The 26569-nt window shown below is 45.0% G+C and overlaps 1 protein-coding gene across 1 annotated transcript in view; it reads left to right on the top strand.

Moving 5' to 3' along the window:
• The window catches only part of CGNL1 (cingulin like 1), a 98481-nt gene that overhangs the window by 13938 nt on the left and 57974 nt on the right, over positions 1–26569 (top strand). Inside the window, exon 8 of the mRNA XM_053670112.1 lies at positions 4094–4295. Coding sequence (XP_053526087.1) covers positions 4094–4295 — 202 coding nt within the window. The remainder of the gene's footprint in view (positions 1–4093; positions 4296–26569) is intronic.

Below are 26569 nucleotides of genomic sequence, written 5' to 3'. Positions count from 1 at the left end.
GAAAGAAAATAAGGAAGAAAGCAAGTAGAAAATAATCCTGTTTTCTGTGGATAAGCCATGCAATCGGTCAACAATAGGATGGCTATTTTTTATCCTTAACTGATGGCTCTAAATTTTTGTTTTTAACTCAGTTTACAGAAATGATTATAGAACAAATTTTCAGCTACTTCTTTGTCCAAAAATCTGTTTTCAGCTGTCCTGGGGGAAGTGGAGTAACACGAAACGTCTGTCCTGAGTGCCACAACCGTGGAGCTTTCTCATTACCGGCTGCCACCTTTGCTGGGAGCCTGCAGTCCTGGCAGCTGGCCCCCCTCCGGCAGCCTCACGGTGTTTTATCTTTGACTTGGCCAACCTGCAGGTCCTTCAAGTATCAGCAAAATGTGATGGTTGTGAAACTGTATTGATCTGGGGATAGACTGTCCTCAGAAATATTATTGAACATTTTATAGGATTTTTAATTTAAAAAAAGTAAAAATATATCATATCTCTTACCAGCCATGTTACACTTTTTAGGCCATCCTTCTGGGAAAAAAATTATATAATTTTCTGTCAGCCACAGTTTTGATATAAAACCCTTCACTTACCCTTTAGTTGAGCATGGGCCAGAGAGAGGGGCCCTGTAGGACCTCTGGGAAGCATTTATGCAGAAGCAGGTTGAGATCAGTATTCTTCTCCTTGGACACGGAAACCCGTGAATAGATGGCATGTGAAATAGAGTGTTCTGTGGGCGAGTACACTGTTGCTTTGGACACCTGGTGTGCATCTCTCAGTGTGCATGTTGTCAGGACAGCCCCTGGCTGCTGCTGGGCGTAGAGAGAATGTCCTTTGTCTCCCAACTTTCCTTCCTTCTCGTCTTTTTAGGTGCTGGTCATGTTTCTTTGCTTTAGTTTGGAAATGTGTAGCGCGAGTCTCATTATGTAGTAAGTACCACACACAGTCACTTTTATAGCCTCCCGCACCCGCACACACCACCCATGCACACCGGGTCTTCTGTCCTGGCTGCTTTCATGGGTGCGCCTGGCCTAGGTTTTGACAGCACTGATTCTGAATGGCCAGGGGTTTCCCTCGTTTTCTTTGACTGGAGTAGAGAGGCACATTCATTTCTAATGGGTATTGTCTTATATTCTGAAGTTTATATATTACCTCTCCCACCTTCGGCTTGGTATAATGGTCAGTAAAGCCACTGAAGTGAGGGAGTGACATTTTTGAAATCCCTTGTGCTTTTTGGTCTCTACCCTGGAAAATTTCAAATGCTACTAAGTGATACGGTGAGGTGTAATCTGATTGGATTTGTGCAACACAGTCCACTTAAGCAACAGCCCCAGCTGCAGATAGCAGTGTGCTGGTGTAGAGTGGTCCATAAAACCGAGGTTCTTAACGAGCATTGGCGGCAGTACACAAAAGGCAGCTCAAAACACAGATATATCCTGGAAAAGATAAGTGTGGGAAGAGGAACTGCCTTATCGTCTAAACAATTGAGAAACGTGTGAGAATCAGAGCAGGAAACAGGGGTTAGATTCTCAAGGGCTGTGGTGCAGAGGCTGGGGGGAGGCTCCAGGAAGACCCGACAGGGGAGCCAATAGCAACAGTGAGGGGAGTCTCTGCTGCCCATTAAGGAGGGCTGTGCAGCGGCAGCAGCAGGACTTGCTGTCAGGACTTCCTGACATTTGATAAATGTCAGGACATGTGTATTTTCATAAGATTGCTTACGTTCTGTGTTAGGTGCTTGGGAAGAGCCAGAACTGCCTTAGCTTCCTGGACGAATCTCTTGCTGTTTCATCTGAGCTTATCAATGCCTATAGCTAGAGTCCTGAAGGACTAGTCCCCGTCTGTGCGATACAGCTCTACCCTGGGACTGCAGAGGTTTCCCTGGTTCAATGGATGTGCATGTTCCAAAGAAAAGGAAAGAGATTCTATTGGCAGTTTCACTTAACTCAGTGAGACTATTTTTATCCCCTCATCAGTGACCCTTCTTGAATGGGAAGTAGCTTTACTTTGAGGCCTCAGGTCCCCAAGGAGCAACCATTCCTCCAATTCCGCAGGAAGCTCTATACTCCTGAGGTACTATACCTACTTAATTATTTATATACAGAACAGCCACATTCCCAATATCGTTGATCCATGCCTCAAAATATATAGTAAATCAGATTATGTCCTTCATTCAAGGAGCTGATAGTCTAGCAGGGGAGATAAGAAAATAAATGTATGATCTGTGAAGTTAGAGTGTCAAGTGCTGTGATAAGTACAGCTAAAGTGAGATGGGTGTTCAGGGAGGGGACGCAAGGAAGACTTCTTTGAGGAGGTGATGTGAGTCTTCAGAGACTGTTTGAAAGGCAGAGAGAGGAAGAAGGGCACTTCAGAGGAAGCCATGTGGCTAATGCCATAGAGGCCACAGGTGAGAGACTGGGTACAGGGAGCAGTTGGGTGGCGATGGCACACCACCTGAGCAGGAGGTGACAAGGGCCTGAACCAGGGAAGTGAGGGAAACAATCGAAGAAGTCGTAGAACTAACTCTTTGGTTGTGAGGGTCAAGGATGAGATTGGTCAGATGGCCGCTAGGCTTCTGAGCAGGTGGTGACTTCACAAGAATAACGGACAAAGGAAGTGAAAGGCAAGGAACATGAGGAAAAACATAGACCTATTGAATCTGAAGCGCCCCTGGGACATCAAGATGGATGTACCTAGCAGGTCATTGGAAGTGCAGGTCTGAATTCAGGTTAAGAATCGAAGGCAAATGTTTGGGAGTTATTTACATAGAATTAATCGTTGGAGAAAAATAGATGAGCTTGCCAAAAAAGAATAAGGAATGCAAAGGCGCATTCTTGGGGATCATCTTAGCTTTTTGGAAGAGGGAGAGAAAAGCCAGAAGAGATTGTCACAGGAAAAAAAAATGGCCCCAGGGAAAAAAACAGGAGAGTGTAGTGTCTTTGAACTGCAAGGCAAAAGGAAGTTTAAGGAGACAGGCAGGAGGATCAAAGAGGGGTCAAGAAAAGCAAGGACTGAGAAGGGGCCTTGGATATGGTGGTTAAGAGGTCACTGTGACCTTGGAGGGGGCACTCTTAATAGCCTAGGAATAAAAGCTATATAGCAAGAGGTGAATAATAGAGAGTGAATAATAGTAGGTGGTCAAGAAGTTGAGGCAGTGAATGGAAATTATACTTTCAAAACGTTTGGTGGGAAAGTTTTGTTTTTCTTTTTCCTGACTTAGGGGATTCTTGTGCCCTGAGGGAAAGACATAGATGCTCAGAAAACAGAAAAGAAGATAATGGCTAGAGTAGGGACTCGGAGCAGGCTGGCCAGGGACAGCTCACTGCGAAATGTCTTCGTGCTGGGGAGAAGGCCTGAAGAATGGAGAGCTGGGGCGAGAGGGAGCCGAGGCAGCCATGCCCAAGTCCCGGTCAAGCAGGGAGGGAAGGGAGTCTGCCAGAGAGGGCAGGTTCTGAGCTCGAGGAGAGCTGAGCAGGCCTGGGGTGAAGATGGCAATGCGGAGGAATGCCTGCTCAGCTTCTGGCAGAACACACGTGGGCTTAGGTAATGTGATTTGTGGTGGAACTTGTTGCCCAGTTTTGTGCTTTCTTCATGAACTCTGAGCGGCTGGGGAGAAAATGTGAGTATTTTGCCCTGCTCAGATGAGGGGAGAGGGAGAACCAGCCCCAGCACTGGGATCATGGATTAAGGGTTCCAGCAGGATGTGAAGTAAGCAAGGTCAGCAAGTCAGCACGACCCCACGAAGCAACAACGCATAATGACCCCATTAGCAAGGGCCACAGACCATGGCCCAGAAAGGAATTGGGTTGGAAAAGACAGATGTGTCTCCTCAAAGCAATGAAAATTAAATCAGTTTCCCTTTTCTCCCTCAAATCTCAAGAAAGCTGAGCTAGTTAAATCAAGGGGAGTGATGGCCTCTGGGGAGAGATGGGGAGAGGAAGGGATGGGCCCGTCCGTGTGAGGAAGAGGACAGGGCAGAGGGACAGGTGAGGGGACGGCCACTCCCCTGAGTGGCCGAACTGGAGGGGAGAAGTGGGGCCGCCTGACAGAGATGGTTCATCTTCACCTCCCTGCTCATGCCTCCTCTCTTCAGGAACTCCTACAGGCCAAAGCAGGACCTTCAAGATCTGCTCATCGCCAAAGAGGAGCAGGAAGACCTCTTGAGGAAGCGGGAGCGGGAGCTCACGGCCCTGAAGGGAGCCCTGAAAGAAGAGGTTTCCAGTCACGACCAGGAGATGGAGAAGCTGAAGGAGCAGTATGACGCCGAGCTGCAGGCCCTGAGGGAGAGCGTGGAAGAGGCCACCAAGGTGAGTCCCCCTCCACCCCGGACCGCGGGCCAGCCCACAGCGAGTGTCGGGAGGGGCAAGCAGATGTGACTCGGGAACAGCTAACAGGGCCAGCCGTGTCCTACAGCACGGCCAGCTGTCTTCTGTTTCATCACGGAAACAGAACGTGTTCACAGAAAATAACTTCCACTGTGCTGCTGTAGACTGTGTTAAGTCTAAAAACTTAAACATTATTTAGGACATTGTTTGAATGCTGTTGCACCAGGTGAGATCTAGAGGCCCTCGAATGAGCTCTGGAAGCTCCGCAGCCCCTTGCGGAGCAGAGACCTGCACCCCTCCAGATGTGCCTAAAGGGCAGCGGCCTGCGGCTTTGTGTGGTTTTGCTGATGGCGCAGGACTGCAGAAGCGACCCAGATTTCTGGAATCCTTTACCCCTGCCCTAGCCGGCTCCTTCTGACTTGCGAAACCTTTTGTTAGATGTTTCGGGTTCTTTTCTCGACAAAGTTCCAAGAGGGTTGCTTGGCTGAATTGCCCAAACCCTGTAAGATGACTTTTCTCTTCATTGAATTCTTGGCTCCTACAAATAGATTCTCCTACATTATGTTGAAGTCTTCTGGTGTGGGCCTCATGTGGGCTGTTGAAGAAGAGAAAAGGCGATGTTTTCAGGAGAAAATGCTTTGAAATATCATGCCATCTTTAGGGAAAAAGAGGAATTGCAGAGCACGATGAACAGAGTGAATGCATCAATGTATAGGTCAACGATGACGAAGAAAGAACTCTTGAGATGGTTTGTTTATTCTGTGAGGATTACAGTGGCAGCTCAGAGCTCAGGGGCCCTCCCTTCACTAGGCTCCATAGTGATGCACGGATTTCAGTCATGGCCCGGTAATTACAAATGACATGAAGTGAATGATGGGTTTGTTTGTTATAACAATAAAACGTCTGGGAAATAGTCTGTTTGGGGCTATTATAACTGAGGCAGTTAAAAAGAAAAGGCTGATTGTTGATTTGCCTATCTTAGATTCTTTTGAGATGAGGTTTCATTTGAGGGAGAAAAGCACAACAGATTGAATTTTTGTTACTTTCAGGGGATGTCTTTATTTCCACCTCATTTTGCCTGTGTGCAATAGGCCGGTGCCCTTGCTAGTAGCCTTTCTGTGCTGTTGCTTCATGGAGGACATGCCAGTATGCTACTGAGTGAAATGATGCTCCTCGGAGCCCATCATGTCTGTATTATCTTCAGACATTGCATCAAAGCTTGAGTTAATGTGGTGTCTTCACCGAAGGGCAGGTGGCCGAGGATGGTGTTCAGGCACAGTTACAGCAATTTCACTGTAAGAAAGATTAAACTGGTACCACACAGGGGTTGCTCCCAGATATTGTAAATGGGGAAGGGAAACGTGGGAGGTGAAAGAGGATATCTTTCTTGTATGCAGTCGAGATAATCTGTAGAGACTTAGGCTATTGCGTTTTGGCCTTTTTGAAGGTCAGAGTTGTGTGTGAGTTCACGGCATTTGCATTATGTCAGTTGAAGAGGGGTAACTGCGTTGACTCACATCGGTCTGTGAAAGAAACCACAGGTGAGCTGGCCAAGGTGTACATCACTGGCAGAGAATGTAGGGTTTCTGAGCACAAGGAAGCGAACACAAAGGGGTTCACCTTGGCATCCAGTGCCTGTCAGCTAGGCTCTTTGCCCCGGGTCATATTCTGCACTGCTGCCAGCATCTTTCCCTGAAAGAACAAATCTGGTCATGTCAACTTCTGCTTTGGTAACTCCCCTGCCTCCCCATGGCCCCAGACTGAAGTTCAAAACTGTGAGCGTGGCAGGCTACAGAAGCCCCTTCTCTTTCTAACCTTGTCTCTAGAAAACTCCATTTTCTTTTAGTCCTCTCATGGCTTCACCTATATGGAATGATTTCCTTCCACTTTTCTGCCTGAGCAACTTTTACTCATCCTCCAAGATCCTTCCTAACATCCTCTTCTCTGAAGGTATCCCAGATGCCTCCACTCCTTAGGGTGGGATCAGTCGCACCTTCCTTGTGGTTTCTATTGCACCCTAGTCATTCCTCTACCAGGAATGATTAGTTTGAATCATACTGTGTTGTAATTTGTCATTTTGTCTGCTGACTCCATGAGACTCTGAGCTTCTTCATCACAAAGGCCATTTTTATCACTTTTTTTTTCCTTAGGCTGAGATTGGCAGACTCAGGTACCTCAGGGTCCAGACAGGGAGAAAAATGGGTAAAGCTCTGGGAGCGTTGCTGGGGTTACAGTAGGGCATGGTGGGGACTGTGGCAAGCTGGAAAGTGTGTCCTTTGCTGTAGGGTCAGTTGCTCAGTAGCAATTCCAGCTACAGCTCAGAGTTGCCTGTTTTGGGCCCATGTTGTTTGATCTCTGAATTTTTAAAGAGAAGCCAGATAGCTGGATGTTGAAGTGAAATCTCCTAACTTTTATGTAGTGCTTCAAATTGAAAAAAAAAAGAATCACATTAAAAAAAAAGAATGAACCAAACACAACCCATTTATAGGTTGACAGGTGTGATCTTTGTTGCTTTAGCTTAACACAGTACCCAGCATACAGTCATGTCTGAGCAAAGTCTGATGAGTGAGAGTAAGTGGAGGACAAGTTCCCCTCTTACCCGGGTTCTCAGGCTGGTTGTGTGGTTACCACTGGATTTTCTCCAACGATGATGTGAGAAGTGTTTTAGGAAATCTGCCATTACTCTGTGAATTTCTGTGACTTGCTTTTGATTTCCCTGTAGCTTTTTAAAAAAGAAGATTATGAATATGTTTTTATACCTTAGCTTTCGCTTCTGAAGGTAGTTGCTAAACATATGTGCCAGAGCATATTTAATGGAAAAATTATGTTGATTTAGTGAACAGATGCTGCCTTTTTGCTACATTATTTATATGTGGGTACTATATAATAGAACTTTCTTAAAGTATATTTTAAAGTATAATATTTTATATATTATTTTTAAGTAATATCAATATAAGTATATTGATTATGCTGTTGAAGTTATCCCATTTTTCCTCCTTTGCCCCCTTCTGCCTGGTACGCTCATTCCCTCCAGCAGTCCCCCCCCCCCCTTAGTTCATGCCCATGGGTCATACATATGAGTTATTTGGCTTCTCCACTTCCTATACCATTCCCAACACCCCCTTTCTATTCTGTACCCACCAGCATTGCTTCTTATTCCCTGTACCTTTTCCTCCATTCTCTCCCCTCCCCCTCCCTGCTGATAACCCTCCATGTGATCTCCATCTCTATGACTCTGTTCCTGTTCTAGTTGCTTGCCCAGTTTGTTTTTGTTCTTTAGGTTCTATTCTTGAAGTTGTGAGTTTGTTGTCATTTTATTTATTGTTTATAGCTTTGATCTTCTTTCTCTTAGATAAGTCTCTTTAACATTTCATGTAATAAGGGCTTAGTGATGATGAACTCCTTCAACTTGACCTTATCTGGGAAGCACTTTATCTGCCCTCCCTCTCTAAGCAATAGGTTTGCTGGATAGAGCAATCTTGGATGTATGTCCCTGCTTTTCATCTCTCTGTATACTTCTTGCCAGTCCCTTCTTGCCTGTGATGTTTATTTTGAGAAACCAGCTGATAGTTTTATGGGCACTCCTTTTTTGGTACTCTCTTCTTTTGTTGCTTTTAAGATTCTCTTTATCTTTAACCTTTGACATTTTAATTATGATGTGTCTTTTGGTGTGTCCCTCTTTGGTCCAACTTGTTTGGGGCTCTCTGAGCTTCCTGGACTTGTATGTCTATTTCATTCACCATATTGGGGAAGTTTTCTTTCATTTAATAATAATAGTAATAATTTTTCAATATCTTGTTCTTCCTCTTCTCCTTCTGGTACCCCTATGATTTGGATGTTGGTATGTTTAAAGTTGTCTCAGAGGTTCCTAAGCCTCTCCTCATTTTTTGAATTCTTGTTTCTTTTTTCTGTTAGAGTTGACTGTTTATTTCTTCCTTTAACTCCAAATTGTTGATTTGAATCTTGGCATTCTTCGCTTTACTGTTGGTTCCTTGTATAGTTTACTTTAGTTGACTTTGTATAGCCTTCACTTGTTCCTTTATTTTGCATCTGTACTGAGTCATTTCTGTGAGCATCCTGATCACCAGTGTTTTGAACTCTGCATCTGATAGGTTGGCTATCTCTGTGTTACTCAGTTCTTTTTCTGGAGTTTTGGTCTGTTTGTTAATTTGTGCATATTTCTTTGTCTCCTCAATCTGTCAGCCTCCCTGTGTTTCTGTGTATTAGGTAGAGCTGCTTTGGCTTCCCTTGTTGACGCACCTACTATGTTGTAAGGGGTGGTCTCAGGTATTTGCTAGGGCTGTGCAACCTACTTAGCTGCTTTGTGCCGCTGTCTCTTGGGTAAAGGTTCAGATAGGGAACAGTGTTGCTTGCTCGGCTCTCGCCCCAGTTCCAGTCACTTCCCCCGCTTCCTGTAAGCATCTGACACCCTTCTAGCTACTTCCCTGGTGCTGCTTCCCAGAGTGGGTGGGTTTGTTCTAGGGCCCTGTGGACTCTTTAAATGGATGCTCCTGACAGACCGTCAGCTTCTTCCACTGTGCCAGCCCCTACTGTTTTTACAGCCAGAGGTTATGAGGCTTTGTTCTCCCAGCTGCTTAGTCTGTCATGGGGCTGAAATCACTTGCTTCCCAGTTGTCCGTCCTGGTTTTCATCAGCCGCATGTGAATGTGGAACCGCTTGTTCTACCTCTGTAGTTGCCTCTTGCCACTGCCAGCACACGCCACGTCCTCTCCACTCCTTCTACCCATCTAGATGAACATTTCTTCTTTAAATCCTTCACTGTTGGAGTTCCATAATGTTTGACTTTCTGACAGTTCTAGTTTTTTGTTTTTAGATTTGTTGTTATCTTTCTGATGGTTGTATGAGAAGGTAAAGCGAGTCTACCTATGCTTCCATCTTGGCTGGAAGTCTGTATAATAGAATTTTGTGATTATTATTTTGACTACTTGGGAGAGAGTGAATTAAATATATTTTTTAACTTTATTTTTTAAATAAATAAAATATTTTTATTATTTATTTATTATTTCTTATTTAGGGGAAAGAAGTGAGAAAGAGAGGGAGAGGAACATCAGTGTGTGGTTGCCTCTCGAGCACCCCCTTCTGGGGACCTGGCCTGCCACCCAGGCATGTGCCCTGACTGGGAATCAAACTGGCGACCCTTTGTTTCATAGGCCTAGCACTCAATCCACTGAGCCACACCAGCCAGAGCTATTATTTTTTATTGTATTTTTTCCCATTGCCATTTAGCCTCTTATGTCCCCCTGCCCCCTCCCTCTCCTTTCCTGTGAAGAGCATTTCTTAAATCTGCACTAGCCTTTACCCTTTCACATCCCTGGGGGAAGGGCCCACCCACTCACCAGTGTTACTAAAAGCTGACATTGCGTTACAAAGTTTATTTCCTTGGTAAGTCTTAGGAGGCAGCCCAACCTTCTGTCATCAGTTTTTCTAATTTTTGCCACTGCCCCAGGGCCAAAAAACCTTAAAGTGCTATTTTATTATCGTCAAATAACGAAAACATTTCAGCCTGGCCTGAGCGTGAGCACTAAGCACTTTAAATTGCTAGAACATTTGGTGAAAACCATTAAGTCTATTAAGGACATTTTGCAGGTGTTCCAAACGGATACCCTGTAAAAGTGGTTTTTGCAGACCCAAGTAGCCTCACCTTTTAGAACAGACTGATTGCTCACCAGGGAATTCATGAGTGCTTATGAGGGTTCCTCCCGCTGCAGAACGAACTGGGCCTCTCCCACAGAGCCAGGTGGGTCTGGCCACGCCCCTTCATGGCCTGTTAGAAAGGGGAGTCTAGCTATCAAACATTCTTTGAAAGAGCTGTGAAGAACTTTGACACCTTATTCCATCACATATATTTTTTCTGTGTTACATCCTTTTATACTTTTTCCAGTTTTAAAAGGGAAATGTCCTCTTTCTGCTTGGGTTTGTGGCCATGGCTGGAACCCATATGCAGAAGCAGACAGTCAGTGGGGATGTGAATGACCATGTCGGGGGCGGGGGCGGTGTAATGAAGTCTGTCCATAGCTGTTATGTCTCTTTTTCATCCCCACCCGTTCCAGTCTCCAACTGTTATGCCAAAAACAAGCGCAGGCTGTTTAGTGTTTTCAGATTTCTCCAAGTCAGCTGAGTTCAAATTCTAGCTTTTGCAAGAACTTACTTCCCTGGTTCCCTCTTGGGCCTTAAAATTGCTAGACCTAGAATTGCTGAAAATTTTGTTCTTGTTTTTTTCTTCCTTGTCATGCTAAGGACTATTACATTTTTGCAATAGGCATCCCCAATGTGCTTGGCACTTAATAGGTGTTCAGAAAACATGTGTGGATTAGAGGAATGAATAGAGAAAAAGGGAGAGGCCCTTCAAGTCCTGGCAACCCCAGGAGCAGTCCCAAGGAGTTATATTCCTTTGGGGTCTCATTTATGAATTAAAATAGTGGCTCGTGAAAATGTACAAATCTTGTCTACTGGGAGCATTGTTATAACGTTAATGTTGATCTTGAAGGATTATGTTTGCATCTAAAAGTTGCAGGTGTTTGGAGGATGATTAAAAGGAGCCACTTTATATTTGTGTTGGGTAATATGACTTCTGGACCACTAGGCACTTTTAGAATGCACAGCGTATAGCAGTTAAGCAACAAATATCTCTTCAGCGAATGGATTCTTGGGGCGAGGAGAGAGGATGAAGATGTGTGAGACACAGCATTCACCAATTTACTTACTGAACAGTTGCCAAGTGCTGAGTTATGTGAGGGTTATAAAGAAATCAGATAAATCTGCTTTCTAGAAGATGGAAGTGGAGATCAGTAACATTCTAGCTGATTACAGAGCAGGACGGGGCAAAGGCCCCAAGACGAGTGGAGACGAAGGGCTACAGGAGGTGGCTGTACTCCGGATGGGGCTGGGGGCTGTCGGAAAGGTTTCACGGAGGGGCAGGTTTAGGTTGGGCTGTGAATGGTGAGTGGTGTTTGGACCAATGAGCATGGAGGCTGAAGATATTTTGGGTACGAGCAACACCTTGTTGTTGGGAAAGGGAGATGTATGTCTGGGTTGGAGCCCCTTGGACCAATAGCAGTTAAGGTGGCTCCATATTCAAAGAGACTTTTAAAAGGCAGGGCTTAGATCCAAATTGTAGACTGTGTTTGGATCACAGTTAAACAAACCAGCTGTATATAAAAAGATAGAAATATTTGAAATCATTGGGGGGATTTAAATACTGTCTCTATATTTACTGATGTAAAGAAATAATATTAAAAAATTTAGGGGTAATATTGTTACCATTTAAAGTATCTTTATCTTTTAAATAAACTTACTGAGGTATTCATGGGCGAAATGAGAGGCTGTCTGGAATTTGCTTTGAAATGACCCACTCGGGGGAGGAAGTGAGTGGGGGCAGGGATGAAGCAAGACTGGCCATGGGTTGAAAAGTGTTAAAGCTGGGTGATGGATAAGTGAGAGTTAATTATACTATTCCTTCTACTTTTGCTAATGTTTGAACTTTTATATAATAAAATAAAATTTTATTTATTTATTTTTAAAGATTTGGTTTATTTATGTTTAGAGAGAGGGGAAGGGAGGGAGAAATAGAGGGAAAGAAACATATGTGTGGTTGCCTCTTGTACACCCGCTACTGGGGACTTGGGCTACAACCCAGTCAGGCGACTGGGAATCGAACTGGAGATCCTTTGGTTCACAGGTCCTTGTTCAATCCACTGAGCCATACAAGCAGGGCAAAAACCCCAGAACAAAATTTTATTTTTTTTAAAGAACAACCCAGAAAGATTTAAGATAGAGAAGGTGAGGTGGAGTGAGATTGTGAAGACTATTTGAATATCACATAGTACTGTGACAGATGAGTGGTTTTTAATTGGTGAGGGAGCACTTGATATATTTTTGTTGTGGTTGTTAGGGACCTGATAGGGACATGACCTTGTAGTGGTCTGACCTGGAGGTAGGAGAGGTTAGAGGTTAGAAGAATGATTAGAAGGAATGAGGAGGAAGGAGAGCAGGTGGGGTCTGAGGAAAGGTAGTAGGGCCAGGGGAGAGGCCCCGCAGGGGGCGCGATGACCGGGGTGAGGGAGAGCAGAGACCAGGCTGAGCCCAAGGTGTGGCCTCCCAGAGCCTGGAAGGGGGCCTTGCTGGGAATGGGGTGGCTCCAGCGGGCCCCTGGGGGCTGGAGGTTAGTGAGGGGCAGGGCAGCCCAGTTAGTGGGCGGGGTGGTAACCGAGTCCATGGGGGTCAGGGGACACTCCTTGGGGGACTTTGGTGGGATGGGGAGAAGAAAACAGGCTTAGGACTGGAAGTAGAGGAGGACACAGACCTAGAGACCCGAGGAGAAGCAGATGAGTCCCTCGCAGGAAGGCTTCTAACAGCAGCCTATTTCTGCCTTCCGCCGCCGCACCCGGAGCCTCTGTGCTGTCACCTTGTTTTGCTTCTCGTGGTGTAAATTATTTCTAGCATCACACCCACATTTTATATTCTATAATATAATCCTTACAGAAGTCTTATTCACATTTAGTCATGTTGAAGCTTTTTTGTCCCTCCAGAATGACTCTGATTATGGCTGTACGTTTGTGTTTCACCCAACACTTTGGGAATGTCAGTTAATCTTATAAAAATGAGTGTGTGCTTGGGTGCCCCTTTCCCACATCACTTTTTTCTCTTCCTTCTTCCCTGCCAATCCGTGAGTGGCGTTTTTCCAAAGCGTCAGGTCAGGAGAGGGTCAGGGGATCAAATCAGTGCTAATCCCAGGATCAGTGGAATTGCCCCCCTAAGACAGGGTGAATTCAGTGTAAAATCTCATTTCTGTCTTCTCCGAGGGAGCCAGGTCAGCTAGGGAAACTGTAAAGAAATCCTTACTTCCTCAGCATTTTAGCTTCAGACCACCAGCTCAGTCCGAATGGCCACCGTTGTGAGGGGGGAAGCAGCGGTGGTTGCCCTCGGGCCAGGTACCGGAAAACACCGCATCTCTGCAGACTCAGGCTGCCTGCGGTGGCACAGAATTTTCTATTGAAAAATGAAACATGGGAAAGATTCAAGGTTGAAAAAGTTTCCTTCCTTTTGTTTTTTTCTCTCTCATTCCCCACTGCCCCCCAAATGACTGTTTTAATAAGTGCAGCTTTTAATGCATCTTTCAATAATTGTATCACCCTTCTGCATTCTGTCTTGATTTAAAGTAGGTAAGAGGCCAGGTGCGATGTCCTTGGATGTTCCTTTTGAACCCTCCCTCCAACCCCTAGATGTGCCAGCTTCTGGCGGTGACTCTCATCCCAGGCCGGGTTCCCGATCAGCCACTTAGAGGGCAGGGGTGAACGTACTCAGGACCCGTGCGCACTTCTCTCCTGGTGTTCCGGCTGCACCACAGGAGTCACTCCCCGCAGAAGAGAGTACGAGTCCCAGACATGACTGTTCACTTTTCATCAAGTGCTTGAGTGTGGTCTCTAGCAGTGAGGCTCTTGTACAGTCTTGTGGGGAGAAAGACATGCAAATATCATGCCGATAAAGTTATAGGTGCTGCCGCTGAGGCATGAGCAGAGGAAGACATGGGGAAATGCTTCAACGTTCAGGAAGGGAAGAGCACGTCAGTTGTGTAACGTGACACCCGAGTGCCTTTCCCCCAGCGAAGTACTTAAAGAGTCAGAAGTGAGAAAGCTACTTCCTTTTCCCAGGACCTCTTGAGAGTTTCTGGACGTAGCAAACCTTGCACCTGCTGTCTTTGTACCCAACTCCTTTTAGTAAACTAAGAGTTAATAATTAGAACTGCTACAAAATTTAAATAGTCTAAAGGCAAGACAAAGAAAGAATGTTGGCCTGGGGGACCAGTTAAAGTAGATTTCATTGATTTCAAAAAAAATCAAGTGGGTTCCAGTTCCAGTTAAGATTTCTGGAGGGTAGGACCTCGTAAAATGAAGTATTTACAAGGAGGCCTTGCACCCTTCCCGCTTGGGAGGACGGCACTAAAGGAGCTTTCCTGGGGGCCTGCGCGCGCGAAGCTGGGGAGCAGGGCCGCTGCTGCTGTTCCGTGGAGAGCACCTCAGTGCAGGAGGAAGAGCTGATGAGAGTTGCTGTAGGAAGATGCCTCACCCAGGGATGGGTAGGGAGGACATTTGCCAGCTTCTAATGATAGTACCTCGAGCCTCATGTGCACAGTTAAGCAGGAGGACATTTCCCGCAGTTCCAGCGGGAGGGGGTGGAAACAGGGCCGCCCAGGGTGCCCAGGGCGCCAGAGGATCCAGAAGGTCACAGCCGATTCACACGTGGTGTGAAGAGGAAGTCTTGAAACTGAATTGAGTGGAAAAGGAAATAAAAATCCTTGTCCTGGCCTCAGGAAAAGCAAGAGAACAGCCTGGTCTGAAAGTCTTACTGGCTGGAGGAGGGAGGGGAGTGCCTGGCCATCCCCGCTGTCATGAGGAATGCCGGGGTCGGGGACGAGGCTTAAATAACTCAGGAGATTCGATGCTCAGTAGTCACTGTCACCTCCTAGTTGTTAGGAATGGATTCTTGAGATAGTTTTTGGAACCCCCATCTATAACTAGTTTACTTATAGTCATTAGTTAACTAATCAAATATCTATTGAGAATTTCATCTTTGCCAGTCACTGTGTTGGGTTTTTGGAATAAATGGACCAAGGGGGTAGGACAGACATGTTTCAGTGAATCACATGTATAAATTCTCATTCAGTTGTGGTAAATGCTTTGAAATAGGAGGGAGGGGAAGCTTCCTTGAGGAAGAAGAGGATGGAGATCTGAAGGATGAATAGGAAATTACTAGATTTAAATAAAACCTCACAGAATGTTCCAGGCAGAAGGAGCAGCATGTGCAAAAAGCCTGTGGCAGGAAGGAGCGTGGTATATTCTTGACGTTGCATGGAGCCTGGTGAGACTGTGGTGTGAGATGAAGTACAGAGGGAAGGAGGGACCAGCTCAGTCAGGCCTGCATCTGAAGGATTTTGTTATTTTTCCTGAGTGATAGAAGCCATGAAAGACTTTTAAACAGAGAGAGAGAGAGGTGGGGGGTGGGGGGGGAGGGGGTGTGTGTGCAGGTGACATGAGCCCATTCCTTCCGGCGGGGAAAGAGTCTGCTCTGGTCTTTACAATAAGAGGGAATGCCCTGGGATAGTTCGTTTATGCTGCCATTCACGACGGAGATAGCAGAGCTCTGAGGCCTTTCCAGCAATCCAGTTAGCTCCCTTTTTAAAGGGTTGTGACCTGCCCCTCTCTGCTGAGGGCAGAAAAGAAAGAGGGGGTCGTGGAAGGCCTCATTTTGTTTGTGAGGTTTGCTCTTTGCCGAGGGCTGGCTGTTTGCATCTGCAAATTGTGTCTGAGCCAGTGGATGAGGGTGGGTAGGGGTCCTGGCTGAAGGAGAAGTTTGGTGTGCTGGTGGTGAGGTCTGCAGGAGGAACGTTTGCATTTGTTTCTCATTTGATAAGGCCGTTATGTCTCAGTGCCTCAGTGCTGGAAAGACCTTTAAAAATGTGTAGAAGTTGAGAGAATTACCAAATGGAATAGATGTTCTGAGACCTCCAGGGACACCACCCAGAGTCAAAGAGTGGGAGTAAGGCAGGAGCGGTGGCCGCTCCCTGGGGCTGGTAAACAGATGCATTCCCAGGTGTGGATATGGTCAACCCACAGAACTGGGCAGTGTAACGGGAGGGGCTATTTTAAATAGCGAAAGACAGTCCTCGTTATTGCCGTATTGCAAATAGTCGAATCAACACCTGAAAGGGAAACTGCTTTAATTCTATCATCAGACATTCTACTCAATCTGTGTTATATTTTCTCTGGTCCTCTGAACTCCCCTGATGAATATTTTTCTGAAGACTTGCCAAGATCATTAAGTAGAGTTCTACTCGGTGGGAAATTTAAAGTAATCTGCTGGATTACTTTAAGCAGACAATGAAACATGCCATAAACTCTGAATCCATTAGATGAGAAGCAGCGTGGAAACAGAAGTATCCACCATGTCAGAGCAAAATCAGGATACATAGGCATTTGTGGGAGCCAGCCTCTGAGATGGCCCTGTCACCTGCTCCCTGGTACTCTCGCCCCTTGTAGTTCCTTCCCATGTTGAATAGGGCTGATCCATGTGACCATCAGGAAATGGAGTGTGACTTCCAAGTCCAGGTCATGAAAGACACGTGGCTTCCTCCTTGCTTCCCTGCACAGAAATGTGTGCCCTGCCCCCCATGCTTGCCACCTCTGAGCCCTTGCTGTGGGGTCCCTCCAATCTGGAGTCTGGTGTGGTGCAGCAGACAGATGGGGCCTGTTTCCATGGCTTATTGGCAGGGAGGTCCTTTTGTGGGGGCTGTCTGTTATTTTATTTTGTGGAGTAATATCACACATGAGTTTTGAAAAATTCAATTCTGTGCATCAGTCGCCAAAATACTCTGATTCTCTCACCTCCTTTCAATGCCGGCAACCCCCTGTGCATTCTTTGGAAGATAATCTATGTCAGTGGGTCTCCCCTGGGAGTGATTCTGTCCACTGACCCTGGAGACATCTGGCAATGTGTGGAGACACTCTGCATGGTCACAACTGGAGGTGAGGGGTGGCATCCAGTGGGTGGAGGCCCAGGATGCTGCTAAACATCTTACAGTGCACAGGACATTCCCCCAGAACCTCCCCCCAGTGTTGCTGCTGTGAAACTGGGACCTGTGTATACAAGTGTATATATATATATATATATATATATATATATATATATACACACACACACACACGTATATATATATATATATACACACGTATATATATACGTGTGTGTGTGTGTGCGCGCACATGCCTATGTATGTGAGTGTATGTACAGTCCTTTCCTTTTACACAAATGGCTGCCGTCTGACCTGAAGCATGGCTGGTGAGCAATAGACTGAGTGTTTTTGGCAAACCACATCTATGATTCCACAATCCTCTTTTCTCAGTTGGGAAAATGATACCTATAACACCTGTCCTCCAGGGTCGTGCACATTCTAGCCTCGTCCCGTGTCCTCCTCCTGGACATTGCCCCGTGCCCCCTGCGGTCCCTCTGCCTTCTTTCCTGTTGACGTGCTCATATTAGCTATTATTTCAATATCTGTGATGTCCTTTACCACCCCCATGCTTCGGTCTCTGGCAGTTAAACTCCTGCCTATCCTGCCCCGACCAGCGAGGCTCAGGTGGCTGGGTGTTATCCTGAGAGGCGAGAGGTTGCCGGTTGGATTCCTGGTTGGGACATTTGCCTGGGCTGTGGGTTTGTTCCAGTTTGGGCACATGTGAGAGGTGACCGATCAGTGTTCCCCTCTGTCACATTGAAGACTCTCTCCTCCTCTTTTCCCCTCCCTTCCTCTTTGTCTAAAAATAAATAAATAAAATCTTTTAGAAAATCCTGCCTGTCCATCAGGGCTGAGCTCAGATGCCCTTTTCTTCGTGTGGTCCGGCAGCTGCTGTCCTTTCTCCTTAGACCCTCAGAGCCGCCTGCCCCTCCCACAGCATTTGTTGTGTTCCGCCTTCCCTGTAGTGCTCGTGTGCTCACTCAGTCAGCACGTGACGCGCCGTGCAGAAATGGACAGGGAGCTCTGCTCTCCCACTGCCTCGTCCTAAGGCAGGCGGGAACATTGATGCTGCTGATCCGAACGCTGAGTGACTGGTGTCCAAGCTCGGAGAGGCTTTCAGACGGCATGTGAAGCAGACACGCAAAAAGGGGCGCCTTTGCTTCATGTAGGTGGTCCGGGAAAAGCTCCTAAGAGGGGACAGGGCTTGGACTGAGTCTTGGGAGCAGTGAGAGTTAGTGAGGTGACCTAGGGGTGGGGAAGCACATTCTAGAAGGAGGGAAGTTCATAAGCTGGAACATGGGATGTTTTGGATTGTTCTTGTTGGATACTCAGGGGCAGCCATTTTCCTTATTCATTTTTGGATCCTTCACAGTCTTACCCTGGGCAGTTAATAGATTTGTGTGTTCATGTCTTTGTTCATTCAACAAATACTTTTGAGATCTTTCTGTATTTGAGGTACTGAAGATATAAGTAGATTTAGGTACATTGTTGGTGGCAGACAAAAAAGATGTTTGTGATAGAAACCATTAGAGTAGAAGGTGACTTCTGCAAGGATCAGGGGTGGTTTTAGGGAGGTCTGAGCCGCAGATTAAGTCATTCGTTCATGGTGAGCACATGTTAGGAGTCTGGAAATGTGTGTAAGAACAAGTCAGAGGCAGATGTGATGGGAAACTCCTCCCGCCCCAGTGACCACTAGGGAACGGAACTCGTCTGCGCCAGCGATACTAGGGTGGTTTCATGAGAGACGAGGTGAAGGACAAGGTGCGTGTTCAGCAGGCTGATTACAGCAGTTTTCACGGTGACAAACACCGTACAGTTTTGTCAGCGGCAGAGAGGACATGGGTGGGAGAGGTCTGCTCCTTTTCTAGGAAATTCCAAAGTCATGGATAGGCCTCATCTTTGGGGATTCGCAGACGGAGGGGAGAGGATGGCCAAGTGCGCATATTTCTCCTTTTAACACTTCCCTTCTTTTTCTTTTTGTCATATTCGTTAAATTTCTGCACATGTTTCTCAAGTGTGTGGTCCAGAGAGAAGAAATACTGGCTGTGTCTGGAGTTCGGAAACTCTGAGTCCACTCACAGTTAGAGAAAGGGTCTGGATGTGCTTCAAAGACTTTTTGGAATTAGACGGGAGGTGGCACTAGAGATGGGCCTGAGCATCTTTGAGCAGACGTGGCACAGGAAGATGGGCAAGCTTTGTCTTTCCCACCCCTGAGCTGTCCAAGAGCCCAAAGTCATCTGTTCTGCACCAGGGAGAAGGGTTGGCTGAATGACAGCACAGGGCAGACTTAGATGCCAGTATAGTTGGAAAACATCGAGTTCTTCACAGCTTTGGAACAAGAGCCAAGGCATTAAGAAGCTCTGGAAAATAGGCAGTGGGGTTGTCCTGTAGCATCCATCTGGAGAGCTCTTTAGAGCCAGTTGGGTTTATAAATATGACTCTGAACTTGGATCCAGCACAGGCCAAGGCCACAGAGTTCTCTCTGCCTGGTCAGGCATTCTTCTTCTGTGCCTCTGAGTTCGTGACCTTGTGTGAGAAGATTCCCACTGCTTCTTCAGTACTTGGTTTCTGAGATCTCGGGATGCCAGACACCTAACCTGCCTGCTGGGCTTCCTTGTACTCTCAGTTTTGGACAGTGTCCCTTGTGGGTCCAACTCACTGCCATTTCCTGTGTCTGTCTTAGGGACCCTTCAAGGCAGAAGAAAGCGCTTGTGCTGTGTTCTGTGAACTTCCCGCTGCTGAGCTGGGGAGAGAAGGTGGTTGGCAGGAGGTGAACTCTGTGGCCGGTTTGGGCCCAGCAGAGAATCAGGGTTAATAATTTATTATACCTCTGTGCAGTCACTGATGTTGACCTTGACAAATCTCTGGTAGAAATTAGTCAAGCCTGGCCTGGCATTTAACTGGATAATATGGTGCAAAAATAACTTGTTGAGAGATAAATCCTGTCTCCAAGTTTACAGTAGACATTCATACACCTTTGATGCTATTTTCATCCAGCAGTAGAGAACCATTTACCTAGTGTATGCACGGTGTTCATGAAAGCAATGTTACACAAGGTTGGGAATCGGAGAACAAAAGCCACACCGATGGGGAAGCCCTGTGGGGGAGGCAGCAGCCCAGCATTTGGTCTGGTGGTTATGGAACGTGGTCATGAGGCCTCCTCCCCACCCCTTTAATTTTAAATTCATAGCCCTTTTTCCTGAGCAGTTCTGCATCTTTTACCTCTGGCAAGAGAAGGTTAAGCTGATTAAACTTCCCCATAAAGTCAACAACACTGCTGCTTTAGAAGGCACTTTAATTGGAGGGGCCCACTCACTACAGAGTTTGTTCTTTTTTTCCACTGAAATGAAAACAACCCCAGGCAATGGAGAAGGCCAGACTGGAGTTCTCGTTAACTATTGGATAAGCGTAGACTGCCAACAAAGGTGAGCCAAAGGTAGATGCTTACTTATTAGGGAGAATCTAGATGGCTGTGTGTTAGGAACTCTTGCTCTCTGCAGTTGGAAAGCAGGCATGCCCCTGTGAGGAACTGTGAGGCGCTGTAGGAGTTTAGCTGCCCCTCTCCTTCCCTCAGCCCTCTAGGAAGGTACAATGTCTGGGTTAGAGGTCATTCTAGCATATAGATTTTGGGTTGCTGGTTACTGCTTTTTTCACTACACTGGCCATCACTTTAGTCCAGCCAACACATACATGCTCTGTAAATACTCTGCTTTTGGGAATGGCAGCTGGCTCAAGGTGGGAGTGTGTGGAGGGTGGAGCCATAACACAAAGCAAGCCAGAAAAAAAGAAGTGCAGGGGCTGGAAGGGAGAGGGCTGGGGACTGGAACTGGTTCTCAGACACCTCAAAAATCAGCATTCAAAACAGGCGAGAGGGACATTAGCAGTCGGAATGTGGTGGGCATGGTGAGGTGCAGTGGAGGCAGGAGGAGAAAAGAAGAGTGTGGAAGGGGCATGGATGGAAGTGGGGAAGCTGGAAGCACCAAAAGACAGAGGAGTTGGGACTTTGAGCCAAAGGTCTAGAGGGGAGAGGGAGTGAAGGTGCTCCTGAGAGGCACAAGTGGGGGCAGCAGAGAGGGAGGGTGAGCCGTGAGCCTTGAGTTACGCCAGACGGGTTTTTTGCTTCAGAGGGTATTGACACACGGTTATCCTAGATAAACTGCAGCCATTGTTGGTTTTATTGCAACATTAGAAATACATGGTTACTAAATAAATGACTCTTTAAATAAAATGTGAAGTGCGAGAAACTAAGAGTATAAATGAACCTTTTATTACCTGAGATGGGCATTCTTTCTGCCTCCTGTTTTAGGGGATTGTCTGTCAATAGCATTGAGCATGACATGAAAATATGCATTGAATTTAATGCCGTAAAAAGAGTTACAAGTGCCATTTATTTGTCTGTGGGAAACAGGACCATAGCTCAGTAAGACTCTTCTGGTCTTTGGGGTAGGAGTTGGGAGAGATACCACTGGAAAGACATCAAAAGAATAATTTAAGAGACTCAGGGCCCATCCTTGAGAATGAAACTAATATTCATTTAAAAATGCATGGTCTAGTAAAGAATTTATATAAACTTCTGAAGGGGAGATGGACACACTCTGCTTCCCAGGACTGTGCACCCTGTGGGTCAAGGCCTTGTTGCTCTGACCAGCTGGCGAGGGGGCCATCTCCCTTCCTCTTGAAAGTCACTCTCTCTGGTGTGTCTTGGGGGATTTTGTATTATTTCCTCCAAATCATTCCTTGATAAACACTATCTGATCATCAGATAAGCCAATATAGCATGTTATTAGTTCTAAAATAATTATTTTTGGTAGATTCCTTGGGATTTTCTTCACAGTCAATTATGTCATCTGCAAATTGGGATAGTTTTATTTTTTCATGTTTGATCTGTATGTCTCTATATTCTTAATCCTGCCTTATTATGCTAGCCAGAACTCCCAGTACTGTGTTGGGTGTGAATGGTGAGAATGGGCATCTTTGCCTTGTTCCTGATCTCAGGGGGAAAGCATTCAGTCTTTTACTGTTAAATATAATGTTAGTTGTAGACCTTCTGTTGGTGCTCTTTATTAAGTTGAAGATGTTCCCTTCTAATCATAGTTTTCTGGGAGGGTGTTTTTTTTTAAACAGGTGTTGAATTTTATCAAGTGCTTTTTCTGTATATATTGATGTAATCACGTGATTTTTTTTTCCTTCTGAATTTCAAACATTGAACCAGCAGCCTCTTGCATTCATGAAACAAACTCTACTGGCTCATAGTACATAACTCTTTTTAGATATTGCTGAATTCTACTTACTAATATGTTGTTAAGAATTTTTATGCCTACATTTATGAGAGATATTGATCTTCTTTTTTTGGTAATATGTTTGATAATATGGCCCTCATTAAGTGAATTGAGAAATATTTCTTCCTCTTCTATTTTCTGGAAGGCAGTGTGTAGGATTGATATTTATTCTTTAAACAGTTAGTAGAATTCTCCAGTGAAACTATACAGGCCTGGACACTTCGTTTTGTGAGCTTTAACATTGTGAATTCAATTTCCTGAGTAGTTAAGGGAGTTTTCAAACCGTCTCTTTCACGGTGGGTGAGTTGTGGGAGTTTGTGCTTTTGGAAGAACTGCCCTGTGTCGCTGGGCTGTCCGCAGCATTGCCTGTGCTTCCGATGCTCGCAGGGTCTGCAGTACATTCCTGTTTCATTCCTCATAGCGGTCGTTGGCATTTTGGATTTTCTTTTCCTTCAGTTTTGCCAGAGTTTTGTCAGTCTTATGGATCTTTTAAAATAATCAGCTTTTGAAAAAATTTTTTTAAATCTAAAAATTTTTTGAATCAATTTTTTGCTTCATTGATTTTTTTCAGTTGTTCTTGTGTTTTCACTTTCATTGATTTCTGCTGTGGTCTTTACTATTTCCTTCTGCTTGCTTTGCATGTGTAAGGAAGGCTGTTCCTTTTCCAGGTTATTGAGGTGGCAGCTTAGATGAATGAATTCAGGCTTTTGCTCTTTTCTAAAGTAAATAGTACTATAAATTTCCCTCAGCACTACTTAGCCATGTCTCACAAATTTTGATATGTTGTATTGTAATTTTTATTCAGGTCAATTTATTCTTTTTTAAATTTCCTTCAGGATTCCTCTTTTGACCCATGGATTATGTAGAAGTGTATTGTTTAATTTTTAAAGTTTTGGAGATTTTTCTTTTATGTGTTTCTAGTTTGATTCTATTGTGGTCAGAGAATACATTCTTATTATTTTAGATTTGTTGAGGTTTCTTTTATGGCTAAGGATTTACTTTATCTTGGTATATATTCAGCAGGTTTTTGAAAAGAATGTATATTTTACTAGAAAAGGATTTTTAAAATAGCAAATACAATTCAATCTCAGAGATAAAAAGAAATGATTTTCCCCCGTGAGCAGTAGAAAGATTGTTACTAGTCATTTAAGCACTCTCAGCATTAGTTATATCATTTACAAAATGAAAATTCATCTTTTTTAGTGCTTTACAAATCCATCTCTACTTATGTGCTAAAAAGTAAGTGGTCCGCGATATGTGAATTATGATATTAGTAGCCGCTGAGAGTTTTTTTCCCATTCAAATTGTGATTTTGTGAAATTTTTCTGTTTTAACTATAAGACAGGAAACATATTTTGGACCATACTTTTGACATACTTTTCCTCTCTCACCATATATTTAGAGCATCTTTTTAGGTGAGTACGTATAGAACGTCCCTGTATTCTTTACTGGCAGCAGCACAGCCCACTGGACAGTAATTTAATAGGGTTTAACTACCTGCTTTCTCTTCTGGTGCCTCAGCCTTGCTGAGCTCTCCTAACGGCCTATCATTCTCCTTCCAGAAAAAGAAAGAGCTGGCCAAGGCAAGTGGGCAAACCAGGCCGGCGTAGGAACTGAGTCAGGGCACTGGAATCAAAAGTGAGTGTGAGTCAGGACCAGGGCCCAAGCTCCTTATGACAGCCTGGGTGGCGACAGGCCTGGGAGGTGACGTTGAATCAGCTGCCTCCTGATGCTCCAGGGCAGGGTTAGGTTCAGCTGTGCTGGTACTTCATCCCTTGCAGACATAGCTGAGGAATTTGGCTCAAGTCAAGCTTCACCACCATTCTGGTATTAAGTTACCTACCTGTCAGAAAAATGTGAACCAAACTTTAGGGTCCCATGACTCTGTTTCTGTCTGTGGAAATAAGAACAGCATCATTGCAAAGTGTAAAAGGAAAAGTAGTGGAGGGGAAGGAAGAGGGAGGTGATAACTGTCAGTGAAGAAGAGAGAAACAGAGGGTTGGAAAGCCAGATGGACACTGTGCTCTCCTGGAAGAAGTGAACAATTCGTATCCTAAGTCTGGTTGATTCTCCCTCTCGGGGAAGTCTGCCCACTCCTCTGCCTCACGTCTGCCATCTAAGTCTTTAAATGAGTTGCCAGCTCACAGCTGTGGTTCAACTGAATGGGTAAGAACAGGCTGTCAAGAGTGACCTTCAGATATTTACACCAAGTGACGGAGTGGATATTAGAGGTGTTGAGAAATCCAGAGGGGGTCCAGGTCTTGGTAGAGTGTTGAGTGGGCTGAGGACTGGCGGTGTTTTCAATATTGAGTCTGTGTTGAGTCTGAAGGGCTCTTGGGACATCCAGGGAGAGGTGTTTGGCCCAACATAGAGGTTGGGCTCCGGCACCAATTTTGGTTGGATGCAGTGGGCACTTGCCTGAGGGACAGGCCGTTTGGACTCTGCCCTTGTTTTGTAGTGTTCCCCTCGGAGGATGTGCTCTAGAACTCTGTGCTGATGGCACAGCAGTTGTAGGTCTGGCCCTAGGAGCCCGACTTGAAATACTGTGGAGGTGATGCCCTTCTTTGACTCCATTTTCCCCACCCGACTTCAGCTGTTGGCTGGTAGGGGCCCGGGTTTTACGGAAGGAAAGCTTCGTAGTGGACAAGCAGACCTAGAAACCTTTCTACCAGTGCAATCATACTAAACTCTAATTGCATAGTAGTTAGAAAAAAACTGAGATCAAACTCTATTGTATGTGTGATTTGGGGGTTGAGTGTTTGCAAATTCATATTCAGGATGGCTTCTTCCTGGGGGATGCATTTCTCTAAGATGGTGAGTGGGTTTCAAAGGACAAATTTTTCTTCTTGAGTTTATTGAGCTCCTTAGTTTATTTTGCCTTAAGGGGACATTACTTATTTTCAGGTGAGCTGAGCCAAAAAAGAATGTTATGAAATAGGAGAATTGATTTATTGTTGTTTTCCTGGACAAAAATGATACTGGGAACATTTGGCCAGGGCTGGCACACTGCGTTAGAATGCTTTCTGCCCCCCTGCTGACACACGAGTGTTTTTAGGGATTTTAAGGGGTTGGTTTGGTTTTCTGATTCTGGTAATAATATGTATCATTGGTTTTTACCAAATAAATCTATATACTCAGATTTTCGTTTTGTTCAGTTTATTTTATGCTTTTTAAAGGCATTTTTAAGGTGTTTCCATGGGGCTGGATGATTGGAGCTGTGGTTAGTTTTGTAGATATTGCTGTTACTGAGAATCTTGCCTTTACTGGCTTCTTTATTTCTCTTAACAAGCAGGTCTGGAGTTAGAGGTCATGCATTCTGCCTGGATGGAATCGATCTGGGCATAGGTACCCAAATAGTGCTGTCAGGTACGCTATGTGGGAAGAAAAATCTTTAAGATAGTCTTTCTTGAAAAGAGTCTCCAATATGCTACAGTCGCTGAATATAGTTTCAGAGTATATGAAGTGTACCAGTTTCTGTGTGGACAGGTGTTTTCATTTATTCAGGGTATGAACCTAGGTGTAGACTCTCTGGCCATGTGGTAACTCTATGATTAATTGTGAGGAATTGCCAAACTGAATTTCAAAGTGGCTGCACCATTTTACATTCCCACCAGCAATGCATGAGGGTTCCAATATTTTCACATTCTCTCCAGTACTCGATACTATCTTTTTTTTTTTAAATATTTTATTTATTTATCTTTAGAGGGGAAGGGGAGGAGAGACGGAGAGAAACATCAATGTATGGTTGCCTTTTGTGCATCCCCTGCTGGGAACTGGCCTGCAGGGAACTGGCCTGCAACCCAGGCATGTGCCCTGACTGGGAATCTAACCGCAACTGTCTGGTTGGCAGGCCCGCGCTCAATCCACTGAGCTACACCAGCCAGGGCTTCGATACTATCTTTTTAATGATAGCCATCCTACTGGGTGTGAAATAGTATTTCATTGTGGTTTTGATTTGCATTTCCCTGAAGGCTCATGATAATAAGCATCTCTTCATGTGCTTTCGGCTCTTTATATATCTTTATTGGAGAAGTGTCTGTTCAGATCCTCTGCCCTTTTTTAAAAATTGAGTTCTTTCTATTATTGAGTTATAATAGTTTTTCATGTATATTCTTGATACCAGTCTCTTAGCACATTTAATTTGTAAAGATTTTCTTTTGTTCTGTGGCTTTTTATTTTCTTGATGCTGTTCTCAGAAACACAGACATTTTACATTTTTTTGATGGCCAGTCACGTGCAGGGTCTGGCAGAGTAACGCCTGCCTGAGTGTGGTTGGTCGGGTCATAATATTGGTATAATAATTTATAGTTTTAATTTGAACATCTCACCTAAAATGTCGTACGGTGGGCTTGAGTGTGATGACATGTTACCAAATTACATGCTTATGATTTTGTAAGAAAAGGTTTTATAATTGAAAAGAGGTGTTATTTGTTCTGGACCCAGTATAT

The sequence above is a fragment of the Artibeus jamaicensis genome, unplaced genomic scaffold (genome assembly GCF_021234435.1).
Source record: "Artibeus jamaicensis isolate MK-2021 breed Jamaican fruit bat unplaced genomic scaffold, CSHL_Jam_final contig_548, whole genome shotgun sequence".
Lineage (NCBI taxonomy): Eukaryota > Metazoa > Chordata > Mammalia > Chiroptera > Phyllostomidae > Artibeus > Artibeus jamaicensis.
Note: the sequence above shows the minus strand (reverse complement) of the source record. Positions and strands in the feature narration are given on the sequence as shown.